The sequence below is a fragment of the Dromaius novaehollandiae genome, chromosome 7, assembly GCF_036370855.1.
Source record: "Dromaius novaehollandiae isolate bDroNov1 chromosome 7, bDroNov1.hap1, whole genome shotgun sequence".
Lineage (NCBI taxonomy): Eukaryota > Metazoa > Chordata > Aves > Casuariiformes > Dromaiidae > Dromaius > Dromaius novaehollandiae.
In genome coordinates, this window is record NC_088104.1 from 21333052 (window position 1) to 21353883 (window position 20832).

The 20832-nt window shown below is 38.6% G+C and overlaps 1 protein-coding gene across 8 annotated transcripts in view; it reads right to left on the minus strand.

Annotated features, from left to right (window-relative positions):
• The window catches only part of COBLL1 (cordon-bleu WH2 repeat protein like 1), a 90725-nt gene that overhangs the window by 32604 nt on the left and 37289 nt on the right, over positions 1–20832 (minus strand). For 3 of the 8 annotated variants that reach the window (XM_064514865.1, XM_064514866.1, XM_064514863.1), the window contains exon 2: positions 5388–5567. In XM_064514865.1, the coding sequence (XP_064370935.1) occupies positions 5388–5567 (180 nt within the window). Of the gene's footprint in view, positions 1–5387; positions 5568–7093; positions 7237–17069; positions 17245–18926; positions 19097–19710; positions 19816–20832 lie in introns of those variants that run through there. The other 5 variants (XM_064514864.1, XM_064514862.1, XM_064514867.1 and 2 more) reach the window with 4 other exon arrangements.

Genomic DNA, 20832 nt, shown 5'->3' on the forward strand with positions numbered 1-20832 from the left:
AGAAGAACACTAAAGTGTCTAAAAGGAAATTAATACTGCGTGTGGACAGTATGGCTTTATCAGAAATCTTAAATTCTAGATGCAATCTCTTCACAGATGCTACTATTCTGGTAGCACACTAAAATGAGGAGATAGTTAGCTTCCACAAAGAGTGGAACAGAATTCTGGATAATAGCATAAAGACTACAAATACATTTATTATGTAGGGAGTTAAAACAGACTTTTTGTGATATGGTTGTGTAAAAAGTTAATAATGACTAAATGTTAGAAATTGCTGTGAATACTGTTTTGTTTTGGTTTTTTTGTTTTAATTAACCCTAAAGTATAATTCCTTTTTTCACCTGTTCTTAAAGACAGGTTGCAGATTCCTTCTAACTTTTGGCATCTGGGCTGGAATCTCTCTAACACATGCTGCACTTCCAGAAGGTGGAAGCATTCTGAGAACTGACAGTTCCAGTTGTGGCAGACAGACTATTAGGTATTTTCCAGAGGAATGTTTCTACCTGCTTGAATGGCAGAAGAGAACAATCTTAGGAGAAGGCTGCAGGAGGAACAACAAAGCCAAAAACCTAAAAGAAAGATGCTCCAGAAAGTATCAAAGGACAGCTATCAAATGGTCTGAAGAGGTATAGATACACGAATGGAAAAAATTCCCATGCTTTCATCTAGGTGATACCTATTGGCCTGAGCAATACCATGAGTAATGCATTGAGCACTGCAAAAAAATAACTGTTGCTCCCTTTACACATAGCTATATCAGAGCACTTATTTCAATTCTTTTCTCACACATATCACAACCTGCTCTGATTAGAAGGAACTGCTCTTTTTCTTGTTCTTCTAAACCTCAACAGAGCATCTGCATACCTTTCACCCCAGGAAGAAAATAAAGGGAGCTGTGAAGGCAGCTCACTGAATTCCCATGTTTCTCTGGGGCCAAGGCGGGGGGAGGGGGGGGAGCCAGAGAAGGCGGCAGACAACACTTTCAGTGACCTTGCTGGTTATCAGCTTATCCAATAAGTTACTGATTAGCTTTTTCTGGTGCATTTTTATACACTGACTAGCTTTAAAGGCTGCCATCCCTCTGGCCTTCAGTTACAGGTGGAGGGTAAGAAAACAGAAGATTACCAGGATGAGAGTCAACACGGACAGACCTTAGAAAGCTGTTCTACAGAAATGCCAATGTGAGGACTTGCCCCTCTAACCGCTGTGGTGCAGGAGTCGCAAGAAGTGCCAGAATGATAAGTGAGAAACATAGCTGCTCACAAGCAACAGACCAGTGCATGCAAATGAGTGCATGAAAGCGGGTACTGATTCAGTACAAATTTGCTCTCCATAGGTACTTCCAAACATGACATGCCTGACCAGATGACACCAGAGTTTAAGTCTCCTTCTAGGGTCTAGAGGCCTTTGACAACTACTTTAAACAGAAACATTTTAAAATGTTCGTACAAAGATACAAAAACATGCTCTAGGTCCTTTCTTCGTAATCACATTCTCCAAAACTGTAAAGTATTTTTTGCTGAGGCCTTCCAAGATTGCAGGTAGAGGAATGCATAGATCACAATAAATTCAACAGCTTCCATCACTAATATTCAGTAAAACTCCATCTAATTTCAAAAAAATGTTTATTTGCTACAACTGTAGCTTCATTACATTTTCCAGTTTTCTGGAAATCCCTGAGCACAAATTTGTTTAAGCACTCCTGCACTTCGCATCTCTTTTCCTCTGGTTATTCCGACCCGACCAAACGACAGTACAAAGTAGCTAGCAGATGCCTCTCGTTACCCAACGTAACTGAGAGTTAAATGATGAACTCCAGCTAGAATCTATCAAAACATGCTGGGTCTGTGACCAGGTTAAATCTGAAACCAACAGTGGAGGGCCAGGGGCAGGGAGCATAGAAAATACTTCTATATTTGCAAGTATTTAAAGTGCCATTTTGTTATTATTCTTACAATATCATTTTGTGTTCAAGCTTTGTTTCATCAAAGTGTTTTACTATAGCATCTGAGAAGAAATAAAACTGAATACAGCTACATAGTAGTACCTTACAATAATCTGTCTAGTTTGAGTAAAATCCTAAACATATTTTATAATTAGTCACTTCTAACCAAAATCCTTTGAAATGACAAATGCTGAAGAAATTACCCTCTCCAATGTTGTTAAATCCTTTAATTTTTCTTCTTTGAATAACATTTGTGATATCTTACTTATTACATGAAGATACATATTAAAAAAATATTTCCATCTGTGGACAGTTTTCCCAATTCTCTGAAAATGCATCCTCAATTTAAGTCAAAAAAGTTGTATAATATGAAGGATTTATAAAATGATATAAAATAAGATTTCAGCAAGGCAAGTCACATATCCTTTTGTTCCTCTTTCCTAACAGCTTAGTACATCCATCAAAACAACCACTCTGCTATTCCAAGTCTCCTTACCTTTTACCTTGAGTGAAATGTTGAAGAAAAATCCCACCAACTCAACTGTAAAGACCTGTATCACGTTTATTACAATCTCAGGATTACTCCAAACTATTAGCTTTCCGTTTGTCATAGAGACACCCAATCGCCAAATATCTACTGTTGCAGAACTTTTGCTCTATATGACAGCAATTAACATTAGAAAACTGTAAAAATTATCTGCAGACAGATTTTTGTTTAAAAGAAACAATGCACAGTATTTTGTATTCACACTAGCATTGCTTTTATCACCCAGTGATTCACAGATTTTTGAAGTCTAACAAACTTTAAAAATGTATTTGGGGGGGGTGCAGACTTTGTTACCAACCCCACTGCATTCAAAATTGTAAGCCAAGTTGTCTTCCCTCGTACCCCAAAATTATTGGGGTGGTAAAAGTCATAACAAACATGTTTCATTTTACTTGCTTTCTGGATCTGGTGTTAAAGGGAAAAATACATCATGTTTCCAAATTCCTCTCCAATCACGAGAACTAGCAACTTGCTACTTTAAAAAAAAGTAGAGATTTTTACACAATCAAACATCAGGAACAAGGTCTTAGTGTCATGAAACTCCTGGCAAGCACCACTGAACAGACAAAATTCTGTTAGTAGCCACAAAAAGTATTCCTAACAGGAGATGGAAACAAACAAGCCAAAATTTACATACAGTTTAGCTTCCTATAAATCTCCAATTACTTAAGTCTATAGCTCCATGGCCTTCCTTACAAAAGTATTCATTAATGTTCTTCTCTAAAAAGAAAAAGCCATAGTGTTTTGATAGAGAACAAAACCAACAAAAAACACCAAACCCCCCAGAATTTGTTAACAACAAATGTAAGTGCAATAGATTTCGAAAAGTAGGGCAATAGCACAAAGCTTGTTATTCACTAGCTAGCTATACAGAGTAAACCAACAGTTTATTAAGAATATCCTAATGACCGAAAGTACTCAAGAACGGATCAAATGGAGGTTCACAAAGGGCTCTAAGAAAACAGGTTCAGCAAAGCTAAGTTCTCTCTGAAAGGCATCTGAAATCGCAAAAGTCCTAAAAATGCTACCCTGCATTACTTTGCTTGACATAGTGCTACCCACACTTCCAAACCAGAGGGCAAGCCGCCCAGCTCCACCTGCCAACAGCACAGGAGCTTCTTCTAGTGCAATATGACATGGCTGCACATGGTTGTACAAAACTTTAGTTTTCCTGTTCCTAGTATAATAATGAGAGGTAAAATAATATTTTCAGTTTGGAAGCTTTAAAACTGCTCAATTTTGTTTGTGAATGAGAAAGACTAATTAGTAGCTTATCTGTTCATGTAATTTCTAGAGGGATCTTGCCTATTTGTCCACAAAAAACAACCATGAAGACAGACTACAACTAGAAAAGATGGTCTGAGGCATTCTGAATGAGCCCAGCAATGCTAATATAGGTTCTTATTTGCAAGAGAGCCCTTTAAAAAATCAATCACACCATTTCTTCAAACGAGAGACTAACTGTGGGATTAAAAATCTGCTTCGGAAATGTGTGTGGTTCCTGATAAGCCTGTAAACCCCTTCTTGAACACTGAATAATTATATAAAGTGTAATTCGACTGAGTGAAGGTGCATGCAAAATTCCATACTGCTGCTCTATTCGGAGCAGCACAGCAAAATACAGGGCTCATGGCACTCGTAAGGGTTGGGGAAGGGAGCGAAAAAGACAGGGGAGAAGTGCCTGACAGAAGACATATGGGGTCTCACCATTTAAGAAATTTTAGAACTAGAGCGAGGCACTATATTTGCAGACAGCAACATTCCTTGCTGAAAATATGCTAGCAAGAACACTGTAATGCATCTTAGCAGTCACAAATTATTTCAGAAAAATGTGTTGCAAGTAAAAAGTACATCCTCAGATTTCAGTTATCCTGAAAATCAGATGGAGGCTGAAAAAAAACAACAGCCACAAAAGTTTATTCACTGCAGCTCTGGTGAACAAGCTGCTATTGATGTCTAAGCAAAGACCTCATCAATTCTAGTGAATGACAACACATGGACAGACCTGAGCTACAAAACCTTTTTCTCATTAAGAGGTGAGATCGGTATAACTACATATTTACATCACCCAGAGCAAAAAAATCAGACTGCTTGCTTTCAGAGACACTAGCAATACACAAACATAGGTGAAATATAGGTACGGTTTCTTTATTTCAGCTTAGGAAAGCAACAAACTGCTCTGATCCATAAAAGGGCTTGCACAGGAGCCTTCTTAGGAGACCTGCTATGCTTATTAATACACCGTTAAGTCCTAGGAGTTCTGATTTCAACTCACAAGTCAATTCCCCAATCTTTCTGAACTAAAGGTGATTTTGGACTCACATGCACAATCCATAGTATCAATTATAAGACTGAAATATGCATTTCAAATTAAAAGCAGCTTAAACAAAATATGTTTGATTCAAAACAAAGCTATGCAAAACTGTATCTAGAAACTGTTTCTTTGAAGCATTACAGTTTTTGTCTGAAGTGATGACAGCATTTTTAGGACTCAATTGTCTACAGATAGTAGTGCTGAGCAAATGCTGAATATGTATCACTTCAAATCTGAGTGGGAAGCAGGAACTCACCTTTAGGTCTAATAAGGAAAATATGTGCAAGAAAATCCAGCGACTCATACAAATCAGTGGTTTTCTAGGGATTTGGAGTGACTAGAAAAAACCAGCAGGCATGGCTACCCATCTCGGTAGCTGCCATACAGACATGCTCAATCTCAAAAAGCAGTCTTTCCAAAAGACAGGTACATCTGTAAGTACATGGTTCCATACACATCCAAAAACATGCAGGCTTACACAACTCATGTATTTTACCAGTTGGTTTAAGCTTGAATGAAAGCTGAAACACGCTAGACTAAGAAAGCAAGACTCAACAAAAATGTCATTCTATGTAACATACCTGCCATTAACTGTAGTATATTTGATCACATCTCCTGGCAGGACCACTGATAGTTCAATGTCTTTATCAATTACATTCTCTTTCTGTTCCATGGTGAAGTTGACTGATTCTGTGTCATCAAAAGGAGAAACATCAACGTTTTTTGTTTCAGATGGAGGAAGAGGTGCTTTAGCTTTTCTTCTGAAATAAATGAACAAAAATTAAAAATTGAGTATTTTTTGTGTATATTTGATTTGATATTGTCAAAATTCTCAACACAGACTTTACAAACTAACAAGACTCAGAAGAGGAACGAACCACACTATTGTTTTTGACTCGCACTGTGTAACTGAAATGGGCAAGTAATGGACATAAGAATATTTTAAACATATCATCAGTGGTGACAACACAGAAGACATGTCCAGCGTACTAAAATATCTTCTCAAAGAAAATAAAAATTGCTTAATTTGTGGAGTAAAAGGTTTAAATGTAAAAGCCTAATGAACACCAAACACAAATTTTTAACATATATTTAAAAAAGTGAATAAATTTTAGTATTTCATTTGGTACTGCAAAGTCAAGTCTTTATTTGAGTGCTCCCCAAACGTGTTTACTGGATCAGGATAAACAGAAGTACATACAACACAGTACAAAGTGAAATTAAACTAACAAATGTTTAATCTATAGTGTAGCTAGGCATGGGAACATTCACGATTTTCCTCCCCAAATTTTCTTTTGATTATTAAAATCCTTTAAAAAATCCTACCACCTATTTATTTCTATATATTAATAGAATAGCCCTTTAACCAATACTACTGTGCTATAATATTTTGACATCTCAATCACAATATAAGCTTTTATATTTTCCCCTCACCTCTGCTGATTTCCTAGCTATTTTTATTTTCTCCCTATCCTTTCCCTTCTCAGTGACAGTGTGGTGTACTCTCGAATGCAAAGACTGCTCATTAAATAAGTTTTATTTATTTCTCTCAATTTATTTTTCTTTACCAACCTGAAATTAAGAACAAACAAACCCTAAACTGTATAAAAGGAAAACTCTCTTGGAAATCAATTCATGCTGTAGTAAATCCTGAGGACAGAAATTGCATTCCCTACATAAACACAAGCCACAAAAACAAAGTGAATAAACCAAAAATAGTGATTTGGTTACTTGAAGAAGTACCTTCATACAGAAGGGAAAAAGGATTCCCAAAAGACTTCTGTATTCAGTGGCAAATGCATAAGCTTCTCGAAACAATTTGGCAGATACGCAGTATATATGCCTTCCTTTTCAGTATATAAGTGAACTTGATTTTTATATTATAATTTTGTACTTAAACAAAAAATGTGAATGAACTCTCATGAATGTATATCCAAAAACAAGATGGAGGTATCTGATATATCCATGAGGAAAAAAGACTGTCCTTAAGTTCACCATTAAAAAAAATACGGGCATGCATTTTTCATTTCTTTAAGTAATCTTTTAAAAAGCCAGAATGGAACTACATTTGCTAAAAGTTAAAAAGAAATGTATATACATAATACACAAAGGCTCCAAAAATATATTGGCAATTTAGATACTGGGGTTGTACCAAAGTTTGTTTACTGTCAGCGCAATCAAAGAAATTAACTTCTACAATTATCCTACAGAATTAAAACAAAAGATCTAGTATACAGAGACTTAGAAACACGTCTTCCTTTCAAAAACAAAGTTTAAAGTCACTTACAGTGAAGAACAAACAAGGTCCAGAGCAGCACTGCAAAAGACGACTGTGTAATGTGATTTCACATGACCCATCTGTTTCTGAAAGTACTTAAGGAGTTCTGAACTTCAGAACTCCATGCTGAATAATTAACCATTCACAGCCTCCCAGGAGCGACCGGCAACACTCGCAGATTTTCACACATAACGAAGGAAGATTCATCATTAAATTTATATGTCCGCTCGGCTGATGTTTTAAACTAGTTTTGGTGTACAGCTCTTCCATGCACTATTAGCTGCAAACTTAACTTTGGTCTCTAGAGCACTGTGCCAGGGTTATTTGGGGGTTTTGTGAATGTTACAAAATACACGAATCAAACTACTTTTTACTTCTCCCCCACTTGTTTTTTTAGTAGTAATTTTACACTTTCAAACAGAAAGCATCAGCCCATATAGCACCTAACTTTAAAAAAAAGAGGGAGGGGGGAGTATCAGATGTTACTAGTAGCAAAAAAAACCCAAAACAAACAAACAAACAAAAAATATTGCTTTTCCCCTTTTACACCCATCCTTATGCCATGAGGTAACTTCAGACGACTGCGAAACAGTGTTTATCAGAACTGCACTCGGGATTTAATCCTTGAAGGCCGCACACCACAGTACGATTTGTTCGCAAATACTAGCGAACTGCAGTTTCCTCTAAGCAGACAAATGCAATTTTGCTGCTGGAACGCTACTAGGGAGAGTAATTAAACCGAAATTAACCCATCAATAAAAGCATGGTCTGCGTCAGTAAAATGCAGCCTCATTTATACAGAGTCCAACTTACGCTGTAGAGAGCTAGAATGGATAAAACACACTTGTCAAAACCCATGTGCAACAGGCAGAAAGGTGAAGTTACATATTCGTATAAATAACACACACACATGCACAGAGTTAAAGCAGTCTAAAGGCCAGCTGATGGCCCACTCACACCAGCAAAGTGCAGTTTACCCTAACCATCTCAAGCTGTCCACGGTTATGCTTATGTTCCCTGGCCCCCCCCAGCCCTAAACAGAGGAGGAGAAAACCTGCCAGTATACTTTCTCACAAGTCACGCTGACTTTTTGGCAGCCTCTTATTGAGCAACGGAGATCTGCACGCTCTCATTTTCTGCTTCCAAATGTTGTATCTCTATTTCTTCTTCAGTTTCCCCCAATTCTCTCATTCGTACACCGGAGTATGTTTGTTTGGTGTTACAGCTTTGTCTTTTCACGGGTTAGGCTGGAAAAGACAGAGCTCTTTTCACAAGAAAGGCTGCCTGGCTGCTAAATGAAGCCCCGCATGGCCAGAGCCACCGAGCTGGCACCGGGCGCTAGCAACGTTTAAAGATACAGGACTTACTAGCTAGTACCAATGCAAAGCAGCAAGTGACAGGATGGTGGAAACGCACTTACACTGGAGGTTTTAATCTACAGTCCCTCCCCGTTAGCACGAGGGAGCCTCCAAGAAGCTGCCAGAGGTGACTTTCTCACGAAGGCATCCTGCACACTCTGTTTTATTCCCCCCGCCCCCCAAATAAAACCAGCATTATCCAAATAACTGCAAGCCAATGTCATCATTTCGAGCTCTTATCCATCAAAAAGAACAACAACAAAACCAATACTAAAGCCCAGTACTCTCTTGCCTCCTCACCCCCCACCAGATACTCAGTAAACTGGGTGAGCTACCAGTTTTTTAATGAATTTATTTAAAAGATTGAGAGAGTGGTCAAGGCAGTCTCTTCTCTCAATAGGGAAAAAACCCTAATTTTAAGTAAGAAGAAACACAATTAAAAACAACAGAATAAATTCCAATCACATAAAAATATTACTGAGAGTTCAGAAAAAGGTGTCCAGTAAATGATCTCATTCACAACGCCTTTCTTGTTCTGAGGGCTTCCAGATGTGCTAGGAACTGAGCAGATCTACTCTAATTTTCAAAGTAAATACTAGAAGGAGGTAAAACAACTAAAAAACATGTTCTTTATCTCCTTGGCTACTAGAGAAGCAAAGGAAAAGTTGAGGAAAGAGTCAAAGTACAGCTTATTTAGCTAGGGCATACAGCAAGGGAGTTAAAACATAAATTTTAACCAAATAAGGCCACAACTTGTAGTAAAAAGTCCTCTGGAAATTGTGCTAAGTACCCTGTACAGTGTGGGCCCTCAATCCTTCCATGTTTCCATAGGTCCCAGCGCTCTCAACCAGCTGACTTCTCTCTGCCCCCAACACTGACAGAGCCAATCTCAACCCACCTGAAGCGATGCACTCCCTGTTTATCAGCAGGGAAGCAGATCTCAATCCCAGCTACCTACCAGGCTGCAACAACTTGAATGTCATCTTCTGTCCACTCAACTGCTTAAGACAAAGCAAAAAATATAATATCAAAAAGGAGGGAAAAAAATTCCTAGCACCATACATTCAAGATTTTATGTGCTCCAGATTCCACTTGTTCAGAATAACGTATCACTGCAATATCTCAACATGTTTCCTCCTTACGAAAAGAAATAATAGTGTCGATGTTCTGAATGCGTGGAAGCCCTTTGCACAATAAAGGTCTGGACACAGTAAATAAGATGTATTCATTTGAAGTTAATTAAAAAAAAAAGCTTCAGCAAATGCCTGTTACAAAGCTTCAGGTAGTACGTTTTTAACTATCAGTAACTACAGAACGGAACTTTAAAATAATGAGAAATACTTGACCTTAAGATGACCTGGATATTCCAGTTACCACCAGTACTTCCTCTCGGCAAGGACCACTTTCCCCCAAAGACTGGAGAAAAAGAGGAAATCTATTTGCAAATAAAAACCTTCTCTGCTAGATGTGTACACAACCAAAGGCTATAGCATAAACAAACCACCTCTTCAGATCTTGATATCAAAGAAAATCTCAACATTTACAGCACTTAACTTGCAATCTAGAACACAATTACAGGAGATACTGTACAAAGACAGCTTGCATAGAAATTATTTTGGATCCAGTTTCCAACATCAGAACCATCTCTCAAATTTTCTGTAAGAATCACCTGGTGAAGACTTATCTCCAGATTTTGAAGTTTATTAAACAAACAGCTTTCTACTGCATAACAGCTAGATTTAAGTTTGTTAATTTGACATCTAGCATCACTAAGCACAGATTTATATGAAGGCCAACTATAGATTTTTTCCTTTTTTTCATATCAACCTCAACTAAATTTAATGTGTCAGAAGTAAAAGTAGCACTTTCTTATTTTCAAAGTCAGAACAGCATCTAGCTCACGTTTAGATCACCTCTGTAGAGAAAAAGGACACTGCAACGCAGCTCCCTCCAGAGCTTTTCTTGCCTTTGACTTCATACCCCAAGCAATTACTATAATGCTTTTTTGATTATTACAATAGCATTCCTCCACTGCTTAGCAGCAGATGGCCAAAACGTCACACACATCATCTGCAATCAAAGAACAGTTGAACAAGAGTTCAGGTTTACTTAAATACAATTTGCTTTGTTTACAATGTTGTATCAGTCCTGGGCAACAGATATAAAAAATACTTAAACTGCTAATTTTCCCCACAACCATTCTCAGCCCAATCCTAATCTTTAAAATTTACAGAGGGAATCTATCTCACATACTAAGCAAAGACTATGAAAGCACCAACTTTCCTGCTGTTTCCTCAGTTCTCTCTTTGGAGATTATGGTTTCACAGCATCACTGCAGCACCTATTCAAGATCAAACACTAAGAAAAAGGTTTAGGAGCAGTGCCAAATTACTGCCTAATTGACTGTGCTCCCTATAGTATGGCAAATGACTAAAGTTACAAGGGCAAGTCACTCAAAACACAAGATCTTTACAACTGTTATAAAAATTACAGCTATATATTTCAGGTTGCATGTATAGATTTTTTTTTTTTTTAGAAGACTGGGATATGGAAATGAGATGTCAGCTTCATCTGTCATATAAGTACAGATGATTTTTTTGTGTTCTTTTAGTGAAATGTAGCTCAATTTTCATTTTTATTGTTCTTAATCTGAATACTAACAACAGCATTGAACATATCTATTCCATATGAAATACTTTTCTTTTAGCCCAAAAGCTCTGGAATTCATGGCTTTTCTTGTTATAGTAGCTACACGTACGTGAGTTCTGGATGTCCAGTGGTGTTTTTCCCCTAAAGCTGCTCCAAGACACAAGTCATACAACGACCGTCCATAGCAGGAAAAGCACACTAAGTAATAGAGGAACAGCTAAGACATTTCTTTGGACCTTGATGACTTGCTGTGCATATAAGGCTATGAGGGCTAACTCCTAGACCTAAAAGTCAGTAGATAGACTTTGTTCCTCAAGAACAGCCAGAGGTCCCACCTTGAAGTGGGCATGAAGATAGAGTGAGACAACTCTTGAAAACTACCCATAGAGGAGCCTAGGGTTTATAGCAAAAGCCCATGCACTGGATTGAGGTAAACGGCTGCCATTCGAGAAGGCACACGTGCCCTTTCTTCAGGTAAAGTTACTGCCCACTGGCAGAGCCAGTTGTGTGTCTATCTTGAATTGAGTGATAAAGACAAATGAACAGCTGAACATGGGAACAGGATCAGATAAACTGGGAACACAAACCACAACAATCTGCAAGGCAATCGAGGACAAAGCTTGAAATAAACCATAGACTTAAACAAAGCAAAACCAAAAAGCCCCAGAACACTGAAAACATACAGGAAGAAACAGAAACAGCCTTTTCCTTGTCATTGTACATCTGCTGTAAAGAGGATCCAACTGAAGAGCCCAGGCATCTCGCCTCATATCACAGAACGGCAGACACTAAAACATCACTCCCACTCCCAGCTTTAACATACTTGTTTAGACGATGTGAAATACATATCTGCAAACTTCCATCATTAGACTCAGCATGAATCTTACCTGCATTTAAGATCTATGGTTGTACGTGTGTGTATATATATATTTTCATACTTCTTTGCTTGTCCCTTCTCAGACCAGAGTCTCTCCGAATTTTTATTATGCAATGGAATTAAAGTTAAATACAGAAGGCAGTCTTCAATGTCTCGTTCAACATTTGCTTTCAGTCCTAGCACTGCCTGTCAAGAATCTCAATAAGGGAAGTGCTCTAATGGCTGTAAGACTGTTTTTTGTTGGCAGACTTTCTGGGAATCTCTCTCAAATCAGTACCTCTCCAAAAGAGGAGGTCTGAAGGCATTTCCAAAGCTTAAAACCTATGAGAATCGGACACTGAACTACTAGTTATTAAATATTAATGCAGTTCGTGCCTGATACAAGCCTGTTAATTCATTGCCATATGAATACCATATAGCCATATGAAACTATTAAGTTACTTGTTTCTGAAAAAGTCAAGACAAAGTAAAACAGAAGAGGGGGTAGTCTGTATCATCTACATGGTTAAAGAATACATCGTACAACTGTCTAAACACAGAAGTTAAAGAGACTCCCCAGCAGTAAGATGCTTTCTTCTCTAATACTGTAAAACATTGTTCATATTCATCTTAAAACACTACAGTTTTCTTAATCACAAACCTAAAGACAGACAATTTCTGGTACATGATAAAAAAGATGCTTCAAAACGCTAAAATTCGTTCTGCATGTATGAAGACCTTCTGGTCTTGGCATTAGAAGACTTCCAGTTCTGTTTTTTGAATAACCAACAGACCATAATCGGTAGTTTCAAAAGTAGAAACACTTCCTCCCACCCTCCAACTCAACACCTGAACTTCCTATCTATGTCTGTGGCTGATGCTTTGTAAGAGTAGACACACACACGGCACTGTAAACAGAAGATTCGCATAAGAACTATTCTCATTCCGTTCCTCATGGAGCTTTTTTCCACCATGACTGGCATCCTCACACCAAGATTAAATGGAAAATATTTAATGTTTATTTGAAGACTTTCACAAAGTCTCTAACTTCTCATCACCTCTGCTTCTACTTAGTTTATTATGGGTTAGTAGGCCTACTGATTTGTAATACTTATGCCACAGATCAGAATTTAGAAAGAATTTATTTCCATACAGTTCCTGAAAATTGCCAAGTTTCTTATTTTAGAGCTCTTCTAATAGTTTGGAAAGTGACAATGTCATGCTTAAAAAAAAAAATCATACTCTTGAAGAGCAATTTGCTGATGCTCATGAAAAGCACCCTTCTTTTCAGCAGAACTTAAAATAATAATTTTCAACTGAAGTTTGGCTAGTTGAAATGTCACATTTTATTCATCTTCAGTCAGTTATTACTAGTCACACAGGTTTTGGATTGCCACAAGTGCTGTGGAAAAGGCTACTTTTAAATTCATTTTAATGTACAATAGTACTGTAGTATTTATGCTTAAAATTAAGCACCTCCAGTACTTGCTCTACCAATCTGATAACATGTGTATTAAGCACCTATAATACACCTTAATACAGCATCTGTATTAAGCACCTGTATTAAGCCTTGATACTAGGCTTTCAATTCTAGATTAATAAATCACTGTTTAAGACACAGTCTCTGTCTAATTACTTCTACTGTGAAAGCACCAACTGGATGTTAGGATCAAGGTCTGGAGCAAGGAGAGTCAAGTACTGTCCATCCCTAGGAGGTTATCCCTTCAAGCAACAGGGGTGTAGGACAGTATGAAGGAAACATATTTGCTGCATCTCCCCCATAGATAAATATGGGCACTCAAATTACTAAAAACTTATCAGCTTAATTATTTGGGGAAGATTCTGAAGTTACATTGTATAAATACAGTATCTAGTAGGTGGCTCAACAATTACCAAAAAACAGTACAGAAACATACTTCTAATTCCAGTTTCCAAGTGGAGGGAGCAAGATGACAACAATCTCTAAGTCTCCTGTGACAGTGAGGTGTTTCATTGTGTACTTCTCTACAGACTCCCAGGCTGGAGGGAGATCAATACTGCAAATTAACACTGCTATTTTTCAATACAATATAATATATAATAGTAAGATGGTACTAGAAATGAGGGACTGTGGTAAACAGTTCTCCCAAAACAAAAATATGTTGGGCAGCTGATACGCCACAAATAATGCTATAGGTGATATGATTAATGAACTGATCTTTGAAGATCATCTCTATGGGTTTACCCAACAAGGTTCCAGTGAAAAACAGACCCTCTGCAGATGTTCTCCCATCTGTGCCTATATGCGGATGACTGCTGCAATGAAAGCAAAAAATTGAAATTATCTGTTTACCACTCTCCTATAAATAAATTAGATCAAAAAAGGGAGGCATCCCTGGAATCAGGACATGTTTTCAAAGCTCTTGCTACAGAAAATTTTTTTCCAATCGACTGAATGTGCGCAATCCCTCGCCAACTAGCCTCATAGTCCTGAGAAAAGAAGAAGAAAAAAAGTTTTATCCTAGAGAGAAAGAAATCACAAAACTGGGACCGTAACCATGACAGTAAGGTGAAAGCTTAATGGAATCTTCGACGTCTGGTTCACACTGAAAGCAAGAAAGCAACAAATGAATCCTTTAGTTTCCTCCAGACCAGCTGGAACAGACACTTGCCCATCTGATTGTCTGTCCCCAAGGCAGTGGCAGTCTTGGAAACAGAAGAGACTGTACTCAAGCCATAATTAATGCTATGTTTTTCTCATTACAAAGAAAAAAGGGAGATTCAGGGACAAAGTAACAGCAAATCTATATGATATGGTCATGTTTTCAATCATGGCTCTCTTAGCATTGAAGTGCTGCAAGTCCAGTACAAATTTAAACCTTTTCTAGAAAAATGAAAGTCAAGCATTGCCCTTAAAAGCCAAATCACACTTGCAAGTTACAATGACCTATTCAAGTTCACTTAAAACACGTGAATGACTATCCAACTCCTGAGCACAAATAGCTACTGACTTAGCGTTGCCTTACACCATCCAGCAAAGCACAGTTAGCTCCACTCTGAGCATAAGAATTGCCTTGCTGTTAGGAAGTTAGCCAAGAGCTCAGAATCCTCACGTGCAACAGAGAATAAAAAAGATTTTATGCTATGAATTAGCATAAAGTTTACTATTAGTATTATTAAAGGATTATAGAAACATGTTCTGATACAAACATTCCTTTCTACCACATTCTGTTGTACCAATATAAGTATTTCTTTTTCTCCTTTTTAAAAGAAAAAAAAGAGAGAGGAGTGGAAGAAAATTCGTTCCAGCAATCTTACTTCTAGGAGGCTAAAAACTCTGACTTCTGAAGTAAATAGGGCTAACACAAAACTACAGACATGGCATGTCATGTGCAACATACCTTTGTAATGCAAATACTTATATGTGTTAGCAATCCTTTCACAAGGTAGCAAGTGTGGGAAATAACTAGATTTACTATCAAGAGAAATTATAAAGAACTTGAATGATATTCAAACCTATTAAAACTTTTTATGACTCACTTAGCCTTCATTGTATCTACACTCATGACAACAGCCGGACAGAAAGGAGGGAGAGTAGGGAAAACAGTAAATCTGTAACAGGGATTGAGCAATATATAACTGGCTGAATAAACAGGAGAAAACAAAGAGCAGCTTGAACTGAAAGGGGCAGCTTAACCTTTGATACACTAATAAATCTAACAAATGCTTAAAACTCGAGCAAACCTACGTTACCTCCACTAGAAACAAACCCTCAAATCTTTTTTCAATAACTTCTATAAAGGCAAGCTCATACAGATATTCTTCTCCCATGACCAGCGAGGAAAGTTCAATTAAGGGCTCTCATACAGAGCAAAACCTAAATCTGCCCTTCTGCTTATTATCTCCCAGCCATGAAAGCAGGTGTAACACCACTGTCTTTTCAAAGCCGGCACATGAAACACGTAGCTCTGCTCACAGCTTTTACAGCAGCTACTCTGAGCATCAATACAGCTAACAATTGTCAGCTTAACTTAGCTTTTCTTCTGCCGCTTCTCTCTTCTGTTTAAAATCATGTTTTAGAAGTGACACTGGAGGCAGGCACTGGATGGATTTGGAGGTTGGGAAAGGTAAGGAAAAGCGAAGCAGAGCCTCTCAGTATCACAGCAACCAGAGAAAAGAGAAGGCAGACCCCTCCCTTTCTCACATACACCCAGGCCTCCAAGGCGGGTACGAGGGCGTAGGTGTGGGTGGGTAACACACACCAAATAACGCAGTACAGTAATTAGGGAGCTCTGCAGTAAGAGGGAGGATACATTTTGCTCCCTGTAGAAGAATGGGTCCAGCGCCCCGGTTTCCCAACTGACGATTCAGACATAGGAAGGAAAATTGAGCCAAGTACAGTGATATCGCCGCAGTTCTATCTTCTAGGAAAGTGTCTGGAAAAGAAAGGGCTTTTGCCCTTGCAGAATGCTCTACAACCACTGCAAGCCTTCCCCCATGCCCCCATTCTGTCCTGGTTTTACTTGTTACATCTTTTAGCTATGTACAGTTTGGTAACACTTCAAAATCTTCTTGTACAATTGCATGACTAAGGAACAGGAGGGTTTGATAAACTGAAGAGGAGACATGATAACAGGGATGGGAAGGGACTGGGAAGCAGAGGAAGTTTTCTACTCTGAGCAAGAAACTAAGAATATTATAAAAGTTATACATCTGATAAGTGACAGAAGAGGAACTGACAGAAGAGAAGATGACAGACAGGTACTATACAGACAGCCATGCCAGCAAACAAGGAAGCCTAATTCAGAAAATGAAGGAAAAAAGTTCAGGCAGAGAAATTGTACCAAAGCTAGCTTCTTTTTCTTAAGCCAAATTGCAGAAGCATCTTAGCAGTTTCATTTTTCAACTTAGTTAATATTCCCAAAGCTATAATGTTTGTCCCTGAGTCTGACCAACACGGCTTTCATTCCACAAGCAGAAGCACCAAGCATCTTGGACTAAAAGCCCTTTGCAAAAGGAAGAACGAACACTTTGAGCCTCAGCCTCCCACCAGATTCTCCCATGCATCTTTCACAGCCTCTCCCTTAACGCTCCAGCCTCTCCCTGCATCTTCCTCAGAAAGCCAAGTGGGAAACCCTCTTACCTTATGGAATAAGGTAACATTTACCATCCCGTCAAACATCAGTGCTTCTACTGGTGCCCAAGCCTGTCTTTGATCTCATATTAATGGTGTGGCGGGGGGGAAACACACCGCTGACGCGTGTATGAAGCAGAGGCAGAAGTCGCAGCCCAGCTCTCCAGCAGCAGCGGGCCGCCTGGCAGCCTTCAGATGCACCTTTGGCACCGCTGACAGCAGCAGCCTCCCTCCCCCTTCGTCCCACTTGAAGCTGCCCTGGCTCACTGGCTGCGGGGCAGGGCCCCGACTGAGCGCTGCTCTTCCCTCCCCAGACTCACCCCCCGCTGCGCGCAAGAGCTGTCACCAGCTACCTTCTCTGCTCTCTTCTGCGCGCTGGAAATCCCCCACATCCATTTCCAGCTGGATTCTTGCAACAGGCAAGGAAGAGGATCGCTTCAATGAAAGCAGGCTCCCTGTATGGCGGTGGGATGATAGCAAAGCTGTTTTGGATTTCCCGTAACTTCCACTAGAAAGCCTCTGTGCTTTCCAAAAAAGGGAACAGGACTTCAGCCTTAAAGTGGGAAAACAATTCTTTAGGAAAGGAAGGGGAGGAACTTATTTCATATTAACCTTTTATAAGGATTATAATCATCAGCAGCAGTCTGCTCTGCGAAATGTAGAGAAACTTTCCTATACAACCATGCTGGTGAATAACTTGCTCTATTTTGCTGGACTGCTATATTCACCCCTTCTCATCTGTTCCAGATGATCCCTTTACGATCACAAGTTTACACCCAGTATTTTTCACTACCGTTTTTTTAAACATTACGGTTCAATGCAAGTAGGATGCTGTCTTTTACAAGAAGTTTAACTGAACAAGGATTTCTTACATTCTTTCAATGTTGCTGTAAACAAAGTGCATCTTAATATAAATACATATAAAAAAGTATTTAGAAATCACCACAATGTTTTAATGTGTTCCATGATAAACAGAAGTACTTTATACTATAAAGCAACAAATACACAGCAAGGACTCTACTATATTAAAACACTAAAGGCATTAAATTTTACAAATTATTACATCAAACAAGTGCTTTTCCTCCAAATGTAATTTTAGATCAAAATCTGACAATGACAATCTGTCAGAAAAGTCTCACAGCCTCCATGAAATACATACTCTTCCTTTAAACTAATCTCACTTGAACTTCTGGGCTACAATCTGCAACTTTAAATAAATAAATAAATAAAAATAATAATAAAAAATAGTGGACCAGCCTCTACACTCAGAAGTACACCACTTAAATTCCAGCAGTCCATCTACACAGATCAATTTACAGGTCTGTCTTCACACTCACCTTTTGTGGCTCAAAGGGAATTAAAAAAGCTTTTGCACCTTAACTGAATTACTTGTTTTCTCTGAAAATAAGACTAGAGACTAATTCTTTTTCCTTTTATGGGCCTATATTTAAGTTCTAGCAACTTCTGTACTGTCCCACCCCTGAATTCTGCCTTCCCTAAAAGAGCAAAGACTTAAGTGCTGCTGAATATATATAATTACGGCTAGATCTTTTTCCTCACAACAGGAGTTATGAGGATTTCAACCCAAAAAACAAGGAAACACTGTGTAAATACCAAGACATGTATCCGCAGTCTTGTAAAATATTTGTCATTTTACGTCAACCAATGTTTCCAGGATTCCCATTTACCTCAAACAGAACAGTTTTATGGGTGAACATTTTATTTGTATATATTAAATGAAATTATTGCTAGTATGATATTCCCAAGATAACATAAGCATGACTTGGAAGCCATTCTGCTCATCATCAAAACAAGGAGAGGGGGAAGAGAAATAGGTAAAATTTATTAAACTACTCTTCAGCTTACCTCCAAGACAAGACAGGTTTCTCCTCTCCATTAAAATCAAGTGAATTTCTTTTGATAGCGTATGTGGGTAGAGGGGATGGAGTAAGCGTATGCATGGTGAGCTCACTGTTGTTCCTTTCCTTTACCGGTGACATCAGTAAGCCTGCCTATTTATAATCCCACCACCTGACCAAACAACCTACACAGTACATCTAGAGATTTGTATAGTCATTAATCCTGACATATCTACTTCAGCCAATTCAAAAGAGACTATTAAGGAGCTTTGTTATGTCTTCTGTGGCTTTATACCGTAAAAAGAACCCAGTCCTCTGTTCCATGCCCTCTTTAATTTTGCAAAACAACTCTAATGGGACGTTCTTGAATTAGGACTCTTCCTTTCTCTGCACTTTTCAGCCTCCCCTATTTCTTTGTCTGTAAGATACCCCACTAAACAGTTCAAGTAAACAAATTTTAGCAATCAGCTGAATACTGATTCAAGGCAGCAAAGGCAAACATACTTTTACATCCATTCAGTTTGGACATCAGTAATATCTACAAAACTACTGACACTTAAGATCTCATTTAATCATTTTCAGAAACAAAAGTATTTATGCTATCTGGAAAAAAAAACAACTTTACAGTGTTTGAAGTAGGATAACTTACAGAAACTTGAGTCCATTGTCAAGAAAAAGTAACTCAAATGCAAGCTGCAAAGGATTGGCTGCAAAAAGAAAGTCACTTCTCAGCTCCGTTGCCTTCTCTCAAAGTTAAATCTAACTTGTACAGCAAGGTGTGGAGCACTTACATGCAAGCCTGCCCAGGTACGGGGATGGAAGGCGGTCAGCAGACTCCTTGGGGCAAGCGCTAACAGCAGCTGCAGCACCTTCTGGGAGGCTCCCATCATTAGCAGTTGCTGCTTCTTGATCTGTATCAGGCCACTTGATGTTCCGAAGTGGCTCCTGTGCCGCTTCAGCCAGAGGATAATATCTTGGGCAAGTGTGTGTGCGCACAGTGAACAACGTTACTGACAGCTCCTTATCTAACCTGTTGCCTGAGAAATCCTATCGCAGGTATCCATCACCATTATGTCAGGCAAACAGATTAAGCCAGTTTCATCTAACACACCTCAGGTTAACCGAAACAATTTCCCAGCCTCCCTCAGATCAATGTTTGCTTGTGTTCGAGATAAGAACAGTCTGCACCCAAACTCAGGAGTTAACAGTGCTTACACTGCACAAAAATTCCCTGAAACTGTAGCTGCTTGAAAGGCTGGGGACAACGGCAGGCAGGCCCAGCCAGACGTACACACTGAGACCACCAGGCGTGCAAATTTCAGTGCAAACAGGTATTGAAGGGGTCTTTAGAATGCCAAAATATTCCCTATGGCCAGTATGTCAAAAGATTTGTGAATTCCACTTGGAAGCAGTAATTACCATCCTGGTCTCAAGGCTGTAGCTAGGAATATTTGATTACTATTCAAATAAAATGTCTAATTTGTTTTTTAGTCCTACTGGTATCTTGTGGCAGTAATTAGCATTTCCTTCCTTAAAGCTTTTGCATAGAAAGCAGTAAAATTATCACTATTGAAAACCACGTGGTTTTCACTCGGGGAGTAGCCAACACAATTTAAGACTACTGACTAGGTCATTAGAAATTCAGCATCTGTTTTATTTATAGTGCTAAATCAGAACACCTAATATAAAAATCCTGCATACATATAGTCTCATTTATACTGCTAATAACCAAACTATCAAGTTTCATATAGTTGTGCTTCGGGTTTTTTAAATGCCTGTGCTAGTCATGCTGAAGATGAGCAAGTATCAGACACTTCAAATAATCTGAAAGGGGAGAAAGAAAAAGGTTTTCCATTTCTGCAAGTATGCACTTGGCTATTCCAGCACATCTTAAGGACGTTTTCTTTTCCTCC